This window comes from Dermochelys coriacea, chromosome 7 (genome assembly GCF_009764565.3).
Source record: "Dermochelys coriacea isolate rDerCor1 chromosome 7, rDerCor1.pri.v4, whole genome shotgun sequence".
In the NCBI taxonomy this organism is placed as follows: Eukaryota; Metazoa; Chordata; order Testudines; family Dermochelyidae; genus Dermochelys; species Dermochelys coriacea.
Window position 1 is genome coordinate 60,971,746 of NC_050074.1, and position 23,311 is coordinate 60,995,056.

At 41.9% G+C, this 23,311-nt stretch overlaps 1 protein-coding gene across 6 annotated transcripts in view; it reads left to right on the plus strand.

Annotated features, from left to right (window-relative positions):
• TUBGCP2 (tubulin gamma complex associated protein 2) overlaps positions 1-23,311 on the plus strand; it is a 96,929-nt gene that overhangs the window by 43,013 nt on the left and 30,605 nt on the right. For all 6 annotated transcript variants that reach the window (XM_038408165.2, XM_043519918.1, XM_043519917.1 and 3 more), the window contains 7 exons: positions 692-891; positions 2,910-3,099; positions 10,017-10,162; positions 12,743-12,923; positions 15,331-15,511; positions 16,255-16,427; positions 19,382-19,510. In XM_038408165.2, coding sequence (XP_038264093.1) covers positions 692-891; positions 2,910-3,099; positions 10,017-10,162; positions 12,743-12,923; positions 15,331-15,511; positions 16,255-16,427; positions 19,382-19,510 — 1,200 coding nt within the window. The remainder of the gene's footprint in view (positions 1-691; positions 892-2,909; positions 3,100-10,016; positions 10,163-12,742; positions 12,924-15,330; positions 15,512-16,254; positions 16,428-19,381; positions 19,511-23,311) is intronic.

A 23,311-nucleotide genomic window follows, 5' to 3' on the forward strand; every position in this document is an offset into this window, starting at 1 on the left:
CCATCCTTTACCACCTAGCAGTTAGTCGCTGAGCCCGGCTGTGACCATGACTAGGCAGGTGGTGAGATGGGACTTTCTGTTCCTTCCTTCCTCTTCCTACTTTTTTACTCTCGCTAACTCCCCCAGACCTGCCATTCCTCTCCCCTGACCTGTGTTCCCAGATTAAAAACCCAAAGTGGAGCCCAAACTAATTAATATGTGTTGATCAGCACCATGCCTATTTGCATGTATGTTATTCCCTGATTTCATCTGTGTGTATTTTTTGTAAGCTCACTGGAGCAGGGAATGTTCTTCATCTGTGTTTGCCCTTGGGTGCTACTTTAATAAAAATTATTGTTGTTAAAGTCCTCCAGAATCAGAATCGGAATCATGCTAGAATCAGAAGCATGTCTGAAGTCAGCAATAGCTTATTACCCTACATTTCAGACAGCACCAGGGGGAGGGAATGCTTTTAAAAAACAGAAAAATGTGATGGTTAAACAACAAAAATTGACTGGAGGGAGTCAAGGCAGGTATAGCTCCTACAGCTACTTTAGATATATATATTTTAACTGCATAGATTTCAAGATGACAGTGCAGCTTCTAACTAGGTTGCTCTCTGCCCTTCGTGCTTCTACAATGACATGTAAATACAGCTCCTGAAAATATAAACACTGCCTTGCCAAACAATTTTTTGTATGGCTTTTTGCAGGTTCATTGAGGAAAAATCTTCGTTCGAGTACGGACAGGTAAATCATGCTTTGGCAGCAGCAATGAGGACCCTTATCAAAGAATATATGATTCTTATCACCCAGCTGGAACATCTTCAGAGACAAGGGCTTTTGTCCCTACAGAAACTCTGGTTTTATATCCAGCCCACAATGAGGACTATGGAGATTCTTGCTTCACTTGGTAGGTGTCCATACTTTCTAATGATTGTTAAATTTTTCATGCCTTTGTCATGAGGTTCCAAAAGCTGAGTAGAACTATAAATGATGCCCACATTACATGCAGTAATCTGCTTCTGTACATTGTTCAAAGTGAACTCTAAAGAGGATTTTAATTATCAAAACTCTGTTATGAGATTACAGAAGAGGACCAAGTAGCAATGGTTTAATTAGTGCTGTATTAACAGGTTTACTGACTTGTTACTGACTTTAACAAACAGTGTTATGGAGGCACATTAGTGACAACCACAGTTAATCAAACCTTTTCAGTTTGATGGGACCTTAAAACCCCTCTGTAGCCTAACCAGAGATTTTTGGTCAAAATAAAAATCTGTTCTTTAAAGATTCTCTGAATTTTGAAGTTGGGGGGTGGGTGTGTATTGCTTGAGGGAGACAAGACGAACTGTCTTAAAAGTGCCACTTCCTTAAATTTCCCTTTCCTGGAATGCTATAGGTAACAAGCTAAGTTAAGGTTCCCCTTGCTCTGAAACTTGCAGGTGTCCTGCAGTTCCCATCTCCTGCCCCACACTGTAATACTAACCCATTCATTTTCCCCAAGTACAGTATTTCTTTAGTATAGTACTTTTAAAGAAGAAAGTCATTCTGACATAGCTGAAGGATGCTGTGCCAAGTTTGGGAGTGTATTTCCCTGGCATGACCACGTACTTCCAGTCTCGCATGCAATTCAACAGATTCCTCTCAATTATGGCTAGTAGTGCTTTGCACTTGCCCCATTGCTTTAGCAAAGCATCCCCTTTACCCAAATTTTACTGTTATCCTAACTGAATTCAGAGGTTGAAGCAATTTGCATGAGAACCTGTGTGTTAGTGGAGAAAATAAACATCTACCACCATCTATATCTACATAGTGAGCAGCAGCAAGTCTGAGCCCAGGTCAACAGACTCAGGCTTATGCTACACACTAAAAATAGCTGTGTAGACATTGTGGCTTGAGTTGGAGCTACGGTTCTGAAGCCCTCCCCTCCTTCCAGGCTTCAGAGCCCGAGCCACAACATCTACATATCTATTTTAGTGTTGGAGCATGAGCCCTGCGAGCCCGAGTCTGTCAACCTGGACTCAGACTTGCTGCTACTTCCTGTGTTAGATGTACCCTTAGAGACAAGATTTCTCTTCCCACCTGTGTCACTAATGTCCTATGTAACCTTTAGCAAGTCACTTTAGGTATGTCTGCACTCCCGCTGGGAGTGAGTCTCCCAGCCCGGGTAGAGAGACTATTGCTAGTTCCACTCAAGCTAGCATACTAAAAATAACAGTTTGGATGTTGGGGCTCTAGTGGAGACTCAGACTAGCTACCTGAGCTCAGTCCCAAAGGGACTTGAAAGCCCGAGCTGCTGCTTGAGTCGCAATGTCCACACTGCTATTTTTAGTACACTAGCTTAAGCTAGTATGAGTCTTGTCTACCCAGGCTAGGAGGCTCACTCTGAGCTGCAGTGTAGAACATAAATTAGGATTCCTCAATTATCTATCTGGAGAATGGACCTGTTCCGGGTCCCCTAGGTACAGGGAGCTTTTTGGACCTTGATCCTGCAAACACTTGTGCATGTGCTTGACTTTAACCCTAGTGACTTGGAGGATTTGAGGATTTTTTAACATCAGTTCTTGTTTTATTAAAAAATTGTTTTCAGGTCACCCTTAAATGTTGGCTGCATAGCGGAATAGCTGCTGAGAATCAGCTAAATAATAGCATGTGTGCATTTCAAAAGTGAGGAGCGTGCTGCATTCAATGTAGCAGCTGAGTTAATAAGCCACAATTCTTATGCTGAAATCTAGCCAAATAATTAGCTGATAACTCTTTCCATAACAAGATGTTTGTGTGAACTGTCAATAGATGAACCAGTGTTTCAGAATTCTCAGTCTATTATTTTGAGCCTTGATAACCTTTAACAAAATGACTCATTCTGTGAATGTGTAGATTTAAATTAAATGCCTTTTGCCTTAAGAGTTTTTCCTTTTTTAATTTTAGCCACTTCGGTGGATAAAGGTGAGTGTATGGGAGGGTCAACCCTTAGCTTACTTCACGACAGGACCTTCAACTATACAGGAGACAGCCAAGCACAAGAGCTGTGTCTATACTTAACCAAGGCAGCCAGCGTGCCTTATTTTGAAATTCTGGAGAAGTGGATCTATAGAGGAATCATCAATGATCCATACAGGTACAGAAACATTGAAACAAAGTTAATAAATCCTGATTATTAGTTTTACATTTTCTAGTGCACTGTAATATTGATATGCTTTTGAGTAAATGATGGTAGCACCAAAATAAAGTGCCGATTTTGCATATATTAAAAACATAATTGTACAACGAAGAATAAAACTAGTAGCCTGTCTTTGTCCCTGATCCTGGGGGGGTGAAAAAAAACCTGAAAATGAAGTCCAGTCATCTCCCCTCCTGTGCCCTCAGGGCAGCCAGGCATTCCCCAAAGCCTGGGAATATAGGTAATCAGATTCAAGCCATTTCCAGGGATGGAGAAGCAAATTTCAAAGTCAGGAGCTCTTTGGAAGAATGTTCTGCCAACAGTGCTCACTTTTTCTGAGGGAAGTCCACAGCTGTGGAGGTATGTCACAGGGAGAGGGTCTTCTTTCAACTGCCCTGGTCCCAAGCCATGGAGGGCTTTATAAATGAAAACCAACTCCTCATGTTCAACATGGAAAGCAATAAGAAACCAGTGCAGATCATGCTTGTTCACAGTCCAGCAGTAATTTTTTTCTTTTTACAAAGTTTGATAACTTAAAAATGGCATAAATGGATTTTACCATAATATGGGAAAATGGCATTTTCCAGAGTTCACACTTTTTATATTTACTTTTCATCCTTTTATAACTCAAACCAGATTTTTCTTCAGTGACTTGGCTTTTAATTTGAAGGCCAATCTATCCTACAGAGATTTGCTCAGTTTGTGGCCACGCTATACAATATCATAGAATCATAGACTCTATGGTCAGAAGGGACCACTATGAATGTCTATTCTGACCTCCTGCACAATGGAGGCTATGGAATCTCACCCACCAACTCCTGTAACAAACCCCAAACTTAAGTCTGAGCTATTCTCAACTAGTCCTCAAATCGTGATTTAAAGACTTCAGGGTGCAGGCAATCCTCCAGCAAGTGACCCGTGCCCCACACTGCAGAGGAAGGCGAATAACCCCCAGCGCCTCTGCCAATCTGCCCTAGGGGAAAATTCCTTCCCGACCCGAGATATGGCGATCAGCTAAACCCTGAGCATGTGGGCAAGACTCACCAGCCAGACATCCAGGAAAGAATTCTCTGTAGTAACTCAGATCCCACCCCATCTAACATCCCATCACAGGCCATTGGGCATATCTACCGTTAGTAGTCGAAGATCAATTAATTGCCAAAATTAGGCTATCCCATCATATCAGCTCCATAAATTTATGAAGCTTTGTCTTGAAGCCAGATATGTCTTTTGCCCCCACTGCTTCCCTTGGAAGGCTGTTCCAGAACTTCACTCCTCTGATGCTTTAAAAACCTTCATCTAATTTCAAGTCTAAACTTCCTGATGACCAGTTTATATCCATTTGTTCTTGTGTCCACATTGGTACTGAGCTTAAATAATTCTTCTCTCTCCATGGTATTTATCCCTCTGATATATTTATAGATAGCAATCATATCTCCTCTCAGCCTTCTTTTACTTAAGCTAAACAAGCCAAGCTCATTGAGTCTCCTTTCATAAAACAGGTTTTCCATTCCTCAGATCATCCTAATAACCCTTCTCTGTATCTGTTCCAGTTTGAATTCATCCTTCTTAAACATGGGAGACCAGAGCTGCACATAATATTCCAGATGAGGTCTCACCAGTGCCTTGTATAACGGTACCAACACCTCCTTATCTCTACAGGAAATACCTTGCCTGATGCATCCCAAGACCGCATTATCCTTTTTCACGGCCATATCACATTGGCGGCTCATAGTCATCCTGTGATCAACCAATACTCCGAAGTCCTTCTCCTCTGTTACTTCCAAGTAATGCGTCCCCAGTTTATAACAGAAATTCTTGTTATTAATTCATAAATGCATGACCTTGTACTTTTCACTATTAAATTTCATCCTATTACTATTACTCCAGTTTACAAGGTCATCGAGATCTTCCTGTATCCTGATCCTTCTCTCTATTGGCAATACTTCCCAGCTTTGTGTCATCAACAAACTTTATCTGACTCCACACAAGGTTTGCTTCTCTTGCCATGGTTAAAACATGGTTCCTCAGTGTGAGTGGTACCAGTACTGCTCAATAACAAGGCTGTAACACAATTTTTCAGGCTGTGACAACCTGCACTGGAGATGGAACCAACTTGTGACATACCAGGGTACAATTAAGACCAGTGGGGAGCTATGTCACCATGCCCTCTAATCTGGGTTGCTGTACAATAACTTGCTGCTGTAGCCTCCAACCTGGACTGCTCACAAACTCCCACCAGCATGCAGATCACTCCCACATATGTTTGTGTAACTGCAGTCTGTCAGTTGCAGCCTGGCTTTCATCAGCCTGGGTTATACTGCAGGGTGACCCCAACACACTCCCAGTTCCGGATTTCCCCCCATAAATATGTATCCTGTACTGCCCATCCCTCTCCTGGCCAGTCCAAATATATTAAGCCCATTATTCCTTGAAGGGAATAATATACACTAGCCTGTTATCCTAAATAGAGTTACCCCGACACGCTGGATTAGACAAAACAATAAAACATATTTATTAATCACAAAGAGAGATCTTAAGTGAATACGAGTAATGCGGCATAAAAGTCAGAAATGGTTACAATAAAAATAAAACACTTTCTAGTGCCTAACTTAACAAACTGTATCAGATTCAAGCAAAATTTCTCACCACATGCTTCCAGCAAGATTACCGACCAAACTCTTCAGGGCAGAGCTGTGGGGTTTGGAACATGTTAATAAAATCATACAGAGGAATCTTTTAACTTCATACATAATGTTGCCACACATATTTTATCATGACTATACTGACCAGCCAATTTTGAGTTTTCAAATGATACCTTACAAGGCATACCTTGCGCAACGATTACTACAGTAGTATGTAGGATGTGAATACAGGGGAGTATTCCATCACACACCCATCTGGGTCTGTGCAACCAGGCTAGCCAATCTTCCTACATCCCAGGTGTCTGTGCTGAAGAACATCCCAAAATCCATTGTGTAAAATATTTGCAGTCCTCTGCCCCTGACATGAGTGTTTGCGGCAACATGCGGGAGGGATAGCTGCTTATTTTTTTTTTTCTCAGAATGCACTGATGCCAGGGTTATTGTACATCATGGTAGATGTGGGCAAGCCAACAAGATTATGCCAGAAGAATGCTGCTGTTTGATTATACTGGACCTTGTTGCTATAAGTAGACTCTGACCCCAGTTGTTTGGTTCTAGCTGTAGTATAGATAACATTCTTCCTGAGGATTGGTGGCTTTGACATAGTTTAAGGAATTTCATTTAGCGACAACTAAAATTATAATTTAATAAAATTAAAAATATTGTAAAATTTCATACTGCATGCTGCTGTCATCTCATTTTGAACAATACGTACTGTATAAATTCATGTCTCTGTGGAGCTCTGCACACAGAATATGGTGTAAACTGATTATGACAGACCATTTGAGCTTTGAATCATCTTAACCATGACTGCTTCAGCTCCCTGTCAGCTAGCTTTCCTTTTCATCATCCTGCCATATTTGAAAATGTGATAATTAAATGTGCTTTTGCATTCTGCAGGACTATGTTAAAAAAAACAAACAAAAAACCTCAAAAATAGGGGGCCCAGCTGGTCAGGGAGACTTCCTGCTGGGTCCCCTGTTCTGTCAGTCACTAATTTTCTCAGGGATGCACAGCTCCAGACTCAGCAAAATTTGACTGGAATGTGGGGTTGTTAGATCACGTGTTTAAATGCACATCTTTTTAGTCTGTGGCCATATAGTCAAATGCACTGGAACCTTCTTTGTCTCTTTTGTTTTTAAAATTCAAGGAAATTAAGTGCAAAAAACTGTTAACGCAGAGTTATAGTTGAGATTTCACACACGCTCAGGTCAGATTGAAAACTACCCTATTTCTGCTCTGTATAGTGTTAGCTATAGTCCGTTGTAGTGGTCCCTCGCGCTAAAGCAGGGAGGGAGGCCACTCTGCCTCACTGCAGCAGGCAGCAGCAGTTGGGCTCAGGCCCCGTGGGCGGGGCTGAGCTGCAAGCAGTCTATAGCTCATAGCCTCCTAGCAGGGGGGACACAACCATTAACAGTCTGGAGTTCTAGCCCCCTCGGGAGGGGTGAAGCAGAGCAGTAAGCAGTCTTTAGCCCATAGTCTTCTGGCTAGGGCTGACCCCAATCAAGAGTCTAGGGCTCGTGGCCTATAGGTGGGCAGAGCACAAGCAGTCTTTAGCCCACAGCCTCCTGGCTGAGGCAGACAGCATTAACAGTCTATAAGGAAAACTCTGGCCCTCTGGGCGGGACAGAGCAGGGAGCAGTCTTTAGCCTAAGTCTCCAGGCTAAGTCAGACCGAACTCAACAGTCTAGGACTCTTTGGGCAGAGAAAGGGGCAGACTTTAGCCTAAGCATCCTGGCTAGGGCAGCCAGCAAATACAGTCTGGACCCCCCAGTCTCCTGACTGGGGCAAGCCACAAAGAATGCCTTCTGGCCTAGAGTGAATAGGCCGCCAGCCCGGGGCTGCGGGGGGGTGGAGATAGGAGAACCCGGCCCCACGCTACTTCACTGGGGATCCCACCAAAACACGCTGACTTGTGCTCCAGTAACAAAACCAGACAAAATCTGGTTTACCTGGGTTACTTCCTACCCCAGCCCAGGGGTCCTGGCAATGCCTGTCCAGAATCGGTTTCTTCTGGGGGCAGGGTTCTGCACAGTGCAGTCTCAGCTTCAGAGTTCTGCAGTGGACTGGAGACATTTGCCTCCTTCCATGTGTCCCACTCAACTGAGCTGCCTCACCCTCCCTTTATATGTCCTGCCCCACCCTGGTACTTCCGGCGAGGGGGGGTGGGACAGGCTTGTCTCTTCTCACCAGGGAATGTAGTGTTCCCTTGCTCTCAAGTTTGAGGGAGGCCACTCCACCTCATTACATCCATTAACAGGATTATTTAACAGGACGTGTTATCAACAGTTTGAGTTACAGGTTTCAGAGTAGCAGCTGTGTTAGTCTGTATCTGTAAAAAGAAAAGGAGTACTTGTGGCACCTTAGAGACTAACAAATTTATTTGTGCATAAGCTTTCGTGACCTACAGCTCACTTCATCGGATGCATACAGTGGAAAATATAGTGGGGAGATTTTATATACACAGCGAACATGAAACAATGGGTGTTACCATACAGACTATAACAAGAGTGATCAGGAAAGGTGAGCTATTACCAGCAGGAGAGTGGCGGGGGCGGGGCGGAACCTTTTGTAGTGATAATCAAGGTGGGCCATTTTCAGCAATTTACAAGGACAGTAGGAGGGGAAATAAACAAGGGGAAATAGTTTTACTTTGTGTAATGACACATCCACTCCCAGTCTTTATTCAAGCCTAAGTTAATTGTATCCAGTTTGCAAATTAATTCCAATTCAGCAGTCTCTCGTTGGAGTCTGTTTTTGAAGGTTTTTTTGTTGAAGAATTGCCACTTTTAGGTCTGTAATCGAGTGACCAAAGAGATTGAAGTGTTCTCCGACTAGTTTTTGAATGTTATAATTCTTGACCTCTAATTTGTGTCCATTTATTCTTTTACATAGAGACTGTCCAGTTTGACCAATGTACATGGCAGAGGGGCATTGCTGGCACATGATGGCATATATCCCATTGGTAGATGTGCAGGTGAATGAGCCTCTGATAGTGTGGCTGATGTGATTAGGCCCTATGATGGTGTCCCCTGAATAGATATGTGGACAGAGTTGGCAACGGGCTTTGTTGCAAGGATAAGTTCCTGGGTTAGTGGTTCTGTTGTGTGGTGTGTGGTTGCTGGTGAGTATTTGCTTCAGGTTGAGGGGCTGTCTATAAGCAAGGACTGGTCAGTCTCCCAAGATCTGTGAGAGTGATGGGTCGTCCTTCAGGATAGGTTGTAGATCCTTAATGATGCATTGGAGAGGTTTTAGGTTGGAGAGGCTGAAGGTGATGGCTAGTGGCATTCTGTTATTTTCTTTGTTGGGCCTGTTATTTAGTATGTAACTTCTGGGTACCCTTCTGGCTCTGTCCATCTGTTTCGTCACTTCAGCAGGTGGGTATTGTAGTTGTAAGAATGCTTGATAGAGATCTTGTAAATGTTTGTCTCTGTCTGAAGGGTTGGAGCAAATGTGGTTGTATCGTAGAGCTTGGCTGTAGACAATGGATCGTGTGGTGTGGTCTGGATGAAAGCTGGAGGGATATAGGTAGGCATAGCGGTCAGTAGGTTTCTGGTATAGGGTGGTGTTCATGTGACAACCGCTTATTAGCACGACAGTGTCCAGGAAGTGGATCTCTTGTGTGGACTGGTCCAGGCTGAGGTTCACTGAAATGTGAAATATCCTGGATTTTTTTGGAATTAAGTTTTTATTGATGCATTTTTTTGTATTGTAAGAGATTATGCAATATGTTCATTATGTGTGTTTAATGATTGGATAACGTTTTTAGAATGCTAGAAAAATTATCGCTCATATTGATTGATTAGATATTTTATTTTTGAGAAAAGCATGTTTTCTTGTGGAGGGAATGTACATATTTCTCTAAAATTAATGCTAATTTCTTCGTTTATTCCACTGTAGTTGAACTGTGTTTAGACCTGGTAGAGGTCTTCTAAAATTACGTAATTACAAATGGTGCTTTATATATGGCTTTAGTTATTTACATTCCCCATTGGTGAAAGCTACAGGTCAATACTGAGACTCGCCATATTGCCATTTCTCTTGCCACAGCTGAATACCAATCATCAAGACACCAGTGCTCATGAAACATTTATTAGGAAATATTCCAGGAGCCAGAAGTCTTATGGATTCCCATTTCTGATAGATCACATTACCTGTTTGAGGTCAAGTTAAAGAGTAATCTTCTTTGTACTTGTTGTTGTATCTAAAACACCTGCTTTAATTGCACAGTGAGTTCATGGTGGAAGAACATGAGTTGCAGAAGGAGAAGATACAAGAGGATTATAATGACAAATATTGGGATCAAAGATATACTGTTGTTCAGCAACAAATTCCATCATTCCTACAGAAAATGGCTGACAAGATACTTAGCACAGGTAAGTAAGTGACTGTGACTCTGAATGTATAGAAGTGTCTAAGATGTACAATGACAACACAGGATGAAAGTGATTGGTTGCTATAAATTCTTCTACTGCTCAGGTCATAGTTGCCCTAAATGACATTAATATTTTAAAGTGCACTTGAGATGCACAGACGTGCATAAAGTCAGTAATCACATCAACTTTTCTGTTTCACACTGTCAGTGTATGATTTGGGGCTATTAATCAGCATTTTTTATTATGGGAAGATTACAGTATGCCTTGGCATACTCCTTCCAGAGAAGAAGGATCAACTAATGGTTAAGACACAGGATTGGAACCTGGGAGTGCTGAGTTCTATTCCTGGCTCTGGCAGTAGCATTGTGTGTGACCTTGAGTATGTCATTTCCCTTCACTGTGCCTCAGTTTACTTGTCTGTAAAACGGTGATGATAATCCATTAGGGCTGTCAAGCAATTAAAAAAAATTACTCGCTCTCTTAATAATAGAATGCCTTGTATTTAAATATTTTTGATGTTTTCTACGTTTTCAAATATATTGATTTCAATTACAACACAGAATACAAAGTGTACAGTGCTCACTTTATATTTATTTTTTATTACAAATATTTGCACTGTAAAAATAAAAGAAATAGTATTTTTCAGTTCACCTAATACAAGTACTGTAGTGCAATCTCTTTATCATGAAAGTTGAAGTTACAAATGTAGAATTATGTACAAAAAGAAACTGCACTCAAAAACAAAACAATGTACAAGTCCACTCAGTCTTACTACTTGTTCAGCCAGTGCCCAGACAAACAAGTTTGCTTACATTTGCAGGAGATAATGCTGCCCGCTTCTTGTTTACATTACCTGAAATTGAGAACAGGTGGTTGCATGGCACTGTTGTAGCCAACATCGCAAGATATTTGTGTGTCAGATGCGCTAAAGATTCATTGGTCCCTTCGTGCTTCAACCATTCTAATGACCGGTTCTGCTCTATAAAAATGCAAAGCAGTGCGGACTGACACATGTTCGTTTTCATCATTTGAATCAGATGCCCCAATCAAAAGTTTGATTTTCTTTTTTGGTTGTTCGGGTTCTGTAGTTTCCACATTGGACTGTTGCTCTTTTACGACTTCTGAAAACATGCTCCACACCCCGTCCCTCTCAGATTTTGGAAGGCACTTCAGATTCTTAAACCCTTGGGTCAAGTGCTGTAGCTACTTTTAGAAATCTCACTTTGGTACCTTCTTTGCATTTTGTCAAATCTGCAGTGAAAGTGTTCTTAACACGAAATATATGGCAGAATGCAGGTAAAACCGAGCAGAAGATACACAGTTCTCCTCCAAGGAGTTCAGTCACAAATTTAATTAAGGCATTTTTTTTTAACGAGCGTTATCAGCATGGAAGCATGTCCTCTGGAATGGTGGCCAAAGCATGAAGGGATATACAAATGTTTAGCATACCTGACATGTAAATACCTAGCAATGCTGGCTACAACAGTGCCATGAGAACACCTTTTCTCATTTTCAGGTGACGTAAATAGGAAGTGGGCAGCATTATCTCCCGTAAATGTAAACAAACTTGTTTGTCTTAGTGATTGGCTGAAAAAGAAGTAGGACTGAATGGACTTGTAGGCTCTAAAGTTTTACATTGTTTTGTTTTTGAGTACAGTTATGTAACAAAAAAAATCTACATTTGTAAGTTGCACTTTCATGATAAAGAGATTGCACTACAATACTTGTATGAGGTGAATTGAAAAATACTATTTTTATCATTTTTACAGTGCAAATATTTGTAATAAAAATAATAATATAAAGTGAGCACTATACACTTTGTATTCTGTGTTGTAAATTGAAATAAAATATATGAAAATGTAGAAAAACATCCAAAATATTTAATAAATTTCAATTGGTAGTCTATTGTTTAACAGTGCTATTAAAACTGCGATTAATAGTGATTTATTTTTTTAATTGTGATTAATTTTTTTGAGTTAATTGCGTGAGTTGACTGCGATTAATTGACAGTCCTATAATCCATACTTACCTCACAAAAGTGGGGTTGTGAGTCTTTGTAAACTGCTTTGAAATCCTCACGTGTAGCCTGGGGCCTGACTTTCAGAAGAACTCATCACCCACAACGAGCCTGAGTTTCAAAAGGTCTTTGTTCTGATTTAGGTACATAAATGAAATAATCCAGTTTTTCACAAGTCTCCAATATCCCATCAGTGCCCATTGTTCTTAATGAGAAGTGCTAGGTGCTGGGCACTTCTGAGGTATAATCCCTGATTTTTCAAAGGTTTTGCGTATCTACAGTTCCCATAGACTTCATTGAGAGCTAAGGTTGCTCAGCATTTCTGGATATCAGGCTATTTCTGAGTGCCTAAATATGGATTTAAGATTCTAATTTTAGATACCTAGGGTAAAATTTTTAAAAGTGCTTATGTCCTTTTGACTTCTAAATCTCATAGACATTTTTGAAAATGTTACTCTTCTATTTGAAAGTTTTGGCCTAAATGTCTCCCTGTCTGAGAGAGTGCAAATTAATTGCATTAATATTAGTCAGACTAAACAGCAGCTGCCACTTTTTTCTTTTAGGGAAATATTTAAATGTTGTTCGAGAATGTGGTTGTGATGTTACCTGCCCTGAGGCTAAAGAGGTCATCTACACATCGAAAGAGCGAGCATATGTGGAGCAAATAGAAAAAGCTTATAACTATGCTAGCAAGGTTCTTCTGGATTTCCTAATGGAGGAAAAAGAACTTGTGGCTCATTTGAGGTTTGATTTATTTCCTAAATGTATGTTAATGTTTGTATGTAAATAGTGAAGTAATGATCTTTTCACCTTTGGGCTTTTTCGATGCCATGTTACCATTGCCATCATTGCAGTTCCAATAGAGATTCTGATCTGCAAAAATAAAACAAACTAGATTTATGAGTTTAATGTGAAGAACAAATGGTTCTGTCAAGGATTAGGTCAAAAATGTATCTCAGTTGGAATTCACAGAATCACAGATATATTAAATCAGCCTCAGGGCCAGTGCAGGATCATTCTTAATAGGATGCTTTGTAGTGATTTGTCCAGTCTGATTTTAATGATCGTGCACTTTTATGTTATATGTAATCTATTCAGCCAACAGCAGATGTATTCTATCTGAAACTTTCACTTGTCAAGCATATTTGTAGATCCCTTTGTGACCCAAGTTCTTGGTCCCTCAAAACCTTCAGAACCTTCAGAAGACACTTACTGGGGGAAACCACCCAGGCAAAGGACCAGTGCAAAAACAACCTAGTAAAACACTGCAATTAGCTGCTGGCCAGAAACCTCAACAAGCAAGCCTTAAAATAGCCCCTTCCCCCATATTGCCCACACAGGTCACTGTGGTTCTCCAAAAGACCACATCAACTAAAGCATGAAAGCAAAAGGCTGGAGCACCTATGGTGCAAATTCTTCATGGTCAATCCCTGAAAAAATGAGTACTTACCTGTGGACAGCTGCTACAGCCTTAAAGGCAACTGAAAGAACCTTATAGAATTGCATTTGTTAAATCATGACCAGCAGAGCTGGTCCATGCAGTAAGATACCTAACAGACCCATAATCCCTGCAGACCAAAGCCCCCATCTCGGTAGAGAGCTCTCTGCCTATTTCACAAACAAAATTGCTTGAATCAGAGGACTTCACTTCAACAAAGGTAACTTCTCCCGAGCCAAGGTTGCCTCCTGTCCACCTCCCTTGGTGGATTTTAGACCAATCCCCTGAATAGAGGCACTGGAAGCTCTGAGCTGTGTCTTGCCCACCTCTTCTGAAACTGCTAACTGTAATTCATGGTCAAGACCATAAAAGCTTCTTTGAAAGAGAGCTTGCAGATACCCTACCATCTTTCAGAAGCTTCCGCTTAGTGCTAATAGTTCGCCAACCATTGTCGTGTTTCCAGTCTCCTCCCCTTTTTTGGCTAAGACATTGAAAAGTTGCTGGCTTCCAAGCTCCGATAGAGTATGTCCTCGGTCAGTGTGCTGGATACCACAGTCAGGTTTCAGGCCAGAACACTGCTCAGAACCAGCCCTGCTGGGGCTGATATATGAACAACTTATTTTAGACAGGAAATAAATTTCTTTGCTGATACTACTAGATTTCTCAGCAGCCTTTCATTGTATGAGTCCTACTGTGCTTTTGGTGAACACCAGAGTTTTGGGGACTAACTGTGGTTGAGATCCCAGAGAATTGTAATAGGGAACTGCTCCCCATCACCCATCCCGTCTCATGCAGAGTCCTCCACTCTTTCCCTCTTTAACACCTATTTGAGTTCTTGCTGAGTGAGACACCATACACTCGTGTGCCAGCAACAGCAGATGACACAACTGTATGTCTTCTCCACTTTTCAATTTCTGCAATCATCAAGATATCTCAGCTCCTGGAAGATATCAATAGATGGATGAGAGTAGTTGGCTCAGGTTCAACGTACGAAAGACAAAAATGACGATAAGAAGGGGCACATTTTGAGTGACTTCATACTCTAAACTCACCAGTGATCAAGGGCATCAGATTGTCCAGGTGACACACAGTCTCAGGGTCATGCCAGACTCACCTTTGCTCCTGCCACCACAAGAAGGCTGAAGTTGACACTCTACATGGCAGCTCACCTCATTAGCAGCAAAAGCCTACGCAAATATATCACACACGTTTTGTGAGCTCCGCTCCTTCACATCAGAGTAGAGTTCAAGATACTGCGCCTAATTGACAGCTCTGAATGGATTGGCTGGGCCCTGGCTACTTTAGAGAGATCCTCATCCTCCAGGACAGCTATGCTGCGCAGGAATGATGCAGTTGGGTAGACCAAGATTAGGTTGTCAGGCACCGGGGGCAGAATCTTCTTTAGGCTGAGCCCCACCTGACTGTTCTGATCCAAAGGTAAAATGCATGTTTTCACGAGAATTTTTGCCCAGGAATGGGACACATGTTTAATAAAATCTGAACACACAACAACTGGATCTGAGGGTGGAGAAAAAGGAAGACATCATAGTTCTAGTTGTAGGTATGTAGAGGATGGATTTTCCTGTGATTGGAGCCTGCATACTGGCTGAGAGCTGATGACTTTTGCTCCTTTTTTTCCCTAGATTTAGTATTATAGATAGTTAACTTACTTTCTAACTCTCTTCTTTTTTGTCTTTGCATTTTGTTGAGCAGGTCTATAAAGCACTACTTCCTAATGGACCAAGGAGATTTCTTTGTTCACTTCATGGATCTAACAGAAGAGGAACTGAAAAAGCCTGTAGATGATATTATACCTACTAGATTAGAAGCTTTGCTTGAATTAGCCTTGAGAATGAGCACTGCCAACACAGACCCATTTAAAGATGATTTAAAGGTAAGAGTCTATATAAACAGAAAATAATCTGAAATAGAGCAGTGAGGTCCATCCATGTCGTAGAAAAATCCATATGCTCTAAAGAAAATTGTAAAAGCAAAGCAAAGAATCCTAGAAAATATAGATGGAAGAAAGAGAGCCCTTTTCAGCTGTCTCAGGATAATCTCCTTTCCACTTCCATTTCTGCTTCATTATTGACTCCTGTGCTGACAGGATGAGGTGGACACAGTATTGCTGAGTGTGTACAGTGCTTCTGCTTTTATTCCTAGCTCTGAACCCCATAGCCCAAAATAATAAAATGAAGTGTTTGAGTCAATTAGTAGCTTCTATCTACCTATTATGTTCAGAAACTTTAGCATGAAAGTCCCAAGAGCTTTTTGAACCTTTATTCAGGTCTAGTTGTCCAGTAGTGACTAACATTCAGCAGAGATGGATCTTTGCTGCCCGATGTTTAGCTCTCTTGAAGTTAATGATCTCTCCACAAAACATCAGAATGACTATTCTTCTAACTGTTCATGCTCTAATATCACCAGAACTGACACAGCTGATTGACTCATCAACAGCATGATATTCCTTCCAACCAGTCGCTATTACTTAATTGGGTGTTGTTTTCAAGACTTGAGAATGAATCTAACACTCCATACAGTGCATTCAGGCCAGTCCTATTGCCACACATATCTGCAGCTAAACAATAATAGAAAATGTCCAGCAGCATCTTTTTCCTGCTCTTTGTTTCTTTACAGATTGACTTGATGCCCCATGATCTCATTACACAGCTCTTGAGAGTTCTGGCCATTGAAACGAAACAGGAAAAGGCCATTATCAATGCTGATCCCACAGAGCTCACTCTCAGTGGCCTAGAAGCTTTTTCTTTTGATTACATTGTCAAATGGCCTCTGTCACTCATTATAAACAGGTAAAGTATTAGGCCACAAAGAAAAAACGCAAACCTACTTCTGCACAGAACTCACTTAACACAGTAGTTAAAAAAGCAAGACAAAATAACAGAATGTCTTTCTTCAAAGATGTAAACTACCTACGTTAGTGATACGTAAAGGGGGAGCACTGAAGTCATTTACTTCCATTGCTATGCTTGTTAGATACCTTAGACCATGACTTTTATCTGCATTAAAACACTGCCCAATGGTTGGTTATATGACCAAAATACCTGAGGTGTCTTTAGAATTTCAGGCTTCTGTTTTTTAAACTATATAAAAACATAAAACTTAGCTGGAAATTCTAGCAACATATTTTATAACTTAAGATGGACTGGAAATATTTAGGCAAACCCTCATCATCCCCTGTTGTCAGTCACTCATAACTTTCTGAAATGGTTGCCTTTCAGGCATAAATATTCCAGGTTAGGTCTCTGCTTGAAGGTGAATTCTTGTTTTAAAGTTTGAGCAAATGGATCAGCCATTCTTTGAATGAGAGAAGAGTTGGGGAAATACATTTCCTCCTCTATTTTAAAAAAGGCATGTTTTTAGTAGCTCTTGAAACAAAATGGAGGGGTGGTATGGGCAAACCATTGTCATTGAGAAATGCCTTGAATGTTGTGGTGAAAGTTAGTTTTTATTTGACCAAGTTATGAGAGTTTGAAAATTCCACGTAAGCTGCAGCACAATCTCCTGCCTTCATCAGCAAATGTTGGTATAACCCCCACACCTCCTGGGTGAAATGCTCTGTCCCATCTAATGGCACCCAGACCACTTAGAGAGAGATTGAGTCTGATCTACAGCCTTAGCTAAGGGCCATATGGTTTTTAGCTCATGCAGTAGAACTCATGTATTTAGCTCCAGAGGTCCCAGGTTCGATCCCGCCCACGAACAACTGGGGTCTGTTGGTGTTACACTGGCAATCCTACCCATGACACACAAACAGACAGGAGGTTGCCTTTTCAACAGGAAGGAACAAAATGAGTTCACCTGGGGTCCCACAATAAGCTGTTAATAAATGACCAAAATGGTATATCCCTTAATCTGGGCTTCACCTTTTAAAAATCAACAGGCTTGAGGGACAGTTAAAAATAAATCGTGCTTAAAGAAAAGATTTCTGCTCTCTGAAGGTGAGAGTGGGTGTAAACTAGATCCATATTCTGGGGTTTAGGCTTAAGTTAACAAGTTCATTGAGCTGAGTACTTGGGAGAAGTATTGGTGTGGATTGCACTTTCAGCAAGTTTGCAGATGACACTAAACTGGGAGGAGAGGTAGATTCACTGGAGGGTAGGGGGATAGGATACAGAGGGACCTAGACAAATTAGAGGATTGTGCCAAAAGAAATCTGAGGAGGTTCAAGTGCAGAGTCTTGCACTTAGGACGGAAGAATCCCATGCACTGCTACAGACTAGGGACCGAATGGCTAGGCAGCAGTTCTGCAGAAAAGGACCTAGGGGTTACAGTGGATGAGAAGCTGGATATGAGTCAACAGTGTGCCATTGTTGGGAAGGCCAATGGCATTTTGGACTGTATAAGTAGGGGCATTGCCAGCAGATTGAGGGATGTGAACATTCCACTCTATTTGACAATGGTGAGGCCTCATCTGGAGTACTGTGTCCAGTTTTGTGCCCCACACTACAAGAAGGATGTGGAAAAATTGGAAAACGTCCAGCGGAGGGCAATAAAAATGATTAGGGGACTGGAACACATGGCTTATGAGGAGAGGCTGAGGGAACTGGGATTGTTCAGTCTGTGGAAGATAAGAATGAGGGGGGATTTAATAGCTGCTTTCAACTACCTGAAAGAGGGTTCCAAAGAGGATGGATCTTGACTGTTCTCAGTGGTAGCAGATGACAGAACGAGGAGTAATGGTCTCAAGTTGCAGTGGGGGAGGTTTAGAGTGGATATTAGGAAAAACTTTTTCACTAGGAGGGTGGTGAAACACTGGAATGTGTTACCTAGGGAGGTGGTTGAATCTCCTTTCTTGGAAGTTTTTAAGGTCAGGCTTGACAAAGCCCTGGCTTGGATGATTTAGTTGGGGATTGGTTCTGCTTTGAGCAGGGGGTTAGACTAGATTCCCTCCTGAGGTCCCTTCCAACCCTAATATTCTGTGATTCTATGATTGTCAGCAAAAGTACCACAGCCTCCAGGTGTCTGACTCTTTTCTTCCATAGTTGGAGAGGCTCTAGACTAAAGTCTACTCTGTAACGAGGGCTGTACTTAAAAAGCAAATGTTCTGTGAGGTGGTCCCTTCATGTTTCTGCTTTTGGGATGCAGGTCTCTGCTGCAGAGCTTTAGAGCTCTGCAGAGAGCTGCATCTATTGGGTGGGGCACAGCACCTCTTTGTGGCACTGAATGTTTGGGTCCAAAGATATTAACAGAAGTGCCAGTCCCACTCACCTCTGTTCCCCCTTTTAGTGGAATGACAGCAAGTAGAGGAACTGTCACTGTGTCCAGAGCCTGATCCTTGGCCACATGTCTTTCTCCTTTTTCTCTTAAAAATCTTGGTGAAAAGTTGAAGCATTAACATTAGTTTTTAGTGTAGTTGGTGCACTGCTGCATGCTTTGGCATCAGCTAGCCTTCCAGCACCCCTTTCCCAGTCATTCATGAGTGTGTTTTTTCAGAACTGTGCAGAACAGTCAGGTGGGGGGTGGGGGCTGGCTGGCTGTTCATGGTGTTGGGGAGTTTGCGGAGGGGGTGCTGGAAGGCTGGCATCGCTACTGGGGCAATTATGATTGTGGTTGCTTTAGTGATGAGTAGTGCATCTCTGGGTGGAGGAGTAAAAGGTATGTCATGTTAGATGCCTTAGCTTTTTATTTCCTTGCTTTGGTGGTTTTGTATTATGTGTGGCGTACAGAGCAACTTTATATTGTCTGCTAATTAGAATGGGGTTTAATCTTTATTATTTTTGTTCTTCCTGTATTCTATTTCCAGGAAAGCTTTAACCAGATACCAGATGCTTTTCAGACACATGTTCTATTGCAAGCATGTGGAGAGACAGTTGTGCAATGTTTGGATCAGCAATAAGGCTGCTAAGGAGTACTCACTGCATTCAGCTAAGTGGTATGGCTTTTTTCTCCCACTGGAGCATTTTGAAGTTTGTTTGTTTTTTCTTCTTAGTGGTTACACATTTTAAATGTCCCCTGTTCTGGTCCCTTCGCTAAGTCATGATACATGTTTTTGCCAAGCGAAGAGAAGTTGTTTTAAGCAGCATTTCAGCATCTGATAGAAAGCCTGCTGATTAATTCAAACCTTGTACTTGATGGTTATTCTTCTTTAAAGAGAATTTAGTGCTAATAAAATATTAGTAAAGCGTACCCACCCCCGCTGAGGTCGCTGGTGGTCTTAGCCATCAATAAGAAAGAGAACAGGTCAATAGGTGTCTACCCCGAAATCAAAGTATGGTAAAACACTTGACCTGTTTGGCAGAAAGTTGGCCTGCAGTTCAGGATCACTAACCAGCTGGCACTGCTGGGGCAGTATGACTTTAACTTCTGGAACAATATATTAAAATTTGTAGACCGATTGCCAAAGTATGCAAGACAAGAATTTCTCGGTGGCTGGATGAGGGAAAGTTATTGGCTAGAACCTCATTTCAGGCGGGGTTGGATGCTGCTGACTCTGCTGCCAAGGCATGGCATCGGCCATTTCAATATACAGCTGTTCGTGGCTCCAGTCATTAGGTCTCCCTCAAGAGGTCGAACAGACTTTCCCTCTGAAGGATCATCCGTTTTTCTCCAAGCAGTCTACATGACAAGCCACATAGCCTGAAAGACGCCAGGTCAACACTCAGATCTTTGGGCACATATATACCTGCCCCCAAGAAAAAGAAGTTTTATCTTCAGCAGTCACACTATTTTGCTTTCACACCTTGCCACTAGGACCTAGCAAGAAAGAAGAGCAGAAGATATAGGGGAAGACCTCCCCTTTCTTCAGAAGCTGCTAGTTCATCTTGACAATCTGGGAGTGCAAAGCAAACACTATGATGTGTTTATCAAAGACCGCCTACCAGTTTCCATACTGCCAACCTCTCCTATTCCTCTGTTTACCAAGCAGCTATCACACTACCCGAGTATTTGTTCTTGCATCACCACAGACCAGTGGGTCTGAAGCACAGTGGATACACCCTTTAGTTCATTTCTATCCCCCCTTCCCACTCCCTTCCCTATCCCTCTTCAGGGACCACTCTCATGAGGAAGCTCTCCTTTGGGAGATGCAGTGCCTCCTCCAGTTGGGAGCCATAGAGGAGGATCCACAGCTGAACAGAGGGAAGGGGTCTTATTCCCTCTATTTCCTGATCCCAAAAGCAAAACGAGGCTTCAGACCCGTACTAGACCTGTGACACCTCAACAAACATTTGAAATGGATAAAGTTTTGCACAGTCATGCTGGCTTCCATTATCCCCTCTCTTGGTCCTGGAGACTGGAATTCTGCACTCAACTTAAAAGATGCGCATTTGCCTATGGCAATGTCAGAACCAAAAGTATATGGTGGCAGTGGCTCCTTTCCTCAGAAAATCAGGCATTCAAATGTTTCCCTTCCTGGATGACAGGTTGGTGAGATGGTGGTCCAATGCTCAGGTACTGTCCAGCATGATTGTGATCCAATCCATCTTTGACACGCTAGGCATCAACACAGAGAAGTCAGTCCTGTCTCCTGTACAAAAATAGAGTTCATAGGAGCAGTCTTGGACTCTTCAAAAGCAAGGCCTTCCTTCCCCAGGTACAATTCTAGATGATGCTGGCCATTGCTTTAGATCTGAAGATTTATGCCACTGTGACAGTGTGAAATTGCCTCAGGCTTCTTGCAGTCATAACAGCTTTTTGTCAGAAGATAGATGGATATTCAATATTTGCTCATCCAACAGCAAAGAGATTCCTCAAGGGTATGTGTAACCTCTTCCCACAAAGCAGATGTACCTTACCAGCATGGGACCTTAATCTGGTCTTCAGGGGCCTAACAAAACCCCTTTTTAAATCCCTGGCCACATGCTCATTTATGCATCTGTCTATGAAAACAGCATTCCTAGTGGACATCACCTCAGCTCAGAGGATCAAGGAAATAGGGGCTCTAATGGTACACCCTCCCTTCACAATTTTCTTTAAGGGTAAGGTCACACTGAGACCACACCCAGAGTTCCTCTCCAAAATAGCCTGTCCTTCCATATAAAACAGATCATTCACCCTCCCACCTTCTTCCCAAAATCTCACCGTAACAACAGAGAAGCAATATTGCATACGCTCAATGTCAGGAAAGCTTTGGCATTCTATTTGGATAGAACAAAAGACTTTAGGAAATCTCCTAAACTATTCATCTCAATTGCAGTCAGATTCAAGTGATCTGCAATATTAAATCAGAGACTCCTGATGAATATCGAACTGCATTAACTATTGCTATCATGCCTGCAATCCGCAACCTCCATCTGGAGTCCAAACTCATTCCATGAGATCCGTTTCCACTTCTGTAGCCTTCATCAGAAATGTTCCCATTACAGAAATATGCAGAGCAGCAACGTGGGCATCCACTCATATATTTTCAGAACATTATGCAATTACCCATGACTCAGCATGTGATGTTATGTTTGCCTCCACAGTATTAATATCAGTTGTAGACTCGTCTGTGAAGCCCCACCCCTCCATCAGGAATACCTCTGTAGAGTCACCCACAGTGGAGCACCCATAATGATACTACTCAAAGAAGAAAGAATGGGTGTCAAGGCTGATTCCCCACTCTGGCACTTTGAGTGCAGAAGGTGGGGGCCTTCAAGGATTTTAATTAATACTGGCCACTCCAGGCTTGTATTAAACTCCCAAGGTTACAGCTTTTCTCTGACCTTGGCTTGGTAAATGTTGCCACCACCCAAATGCAAACCCCTGGGAATCCAGGAAGGCACACTTGAGAATTCCTTCCTGTGGGATACCCTCAAGCCCTTTCACCCCCCTCCGGGGAAGAGCTGAGAAAGAAAACAAAGGAAATTAGCTGTTGCCCCCAGTTAATTAAACAACATATGCACAAACCTCTTGGGACACCAAAAATCCAATCCTGTCCTTAAAAAAAGTAAGTTTTATTAAAAAACAAAAAGAAAGAAAATACATCTGGAATTTGAGCTTTTGCTAGATTTTAAAAGCAATTCCAAAAATTAAGCACCCAAAATAGCTTTCTTGGGGGTTCAGCTTTAAAGGTTACAAGCAAACAAAAGCATCTGGGGTTAGCCCAGAGGAGTCCACTAGCCATAAGAAATAAACAGAAATAATCCTAATAACATCTTTCTAAACATATTTGATCTACTTACACATTTGGGTTGTTAAAAGTAGTTCTAGATATGATCTGATGATTTTCTTGTCTGGCTTAAAGCTTCTTACAGCATAACTGCTCCCTGTTCCCCTCTTTCCCAGAGAATCACAACAGACAGACAAAGGGAAGTTTTTTCCCAATTGTAAAAAGTTCTAGCCCTCCCACTGGCTCTTTTGGTCAGGTGCTGTCATAAATATAAAGGGAAGGGTAACCACCTTTCTGTCCACAGTGCTATAAAATCCCTCCTGGCCATAGGCAAAACCTTTCACCTGTAAAGGGTTAAGAAGCTAAGATAACCTTGCTGGCACCTGACCAAAATGACCAATGAGGAGACAAGATACTTTCAAAGCTGGAGTGGGGGGAACAAAGGGTCTGTCTGTCTGTGTGATGCTTTTGCCGGGAACAGATCAGGAATGCAGCTCAGAACTCCTGTAAAAAGTTAATAAGTAATATAGCTAGAAATGCATTAGATTTTCTTTTGTTTAATGGCTGGTAAAATAGCTGTGCTGCATGGAATGTTTTTGTCTCTTTTTGTAACTTAAGGTTTTTCCTAGAGGGATTCTCTATGTT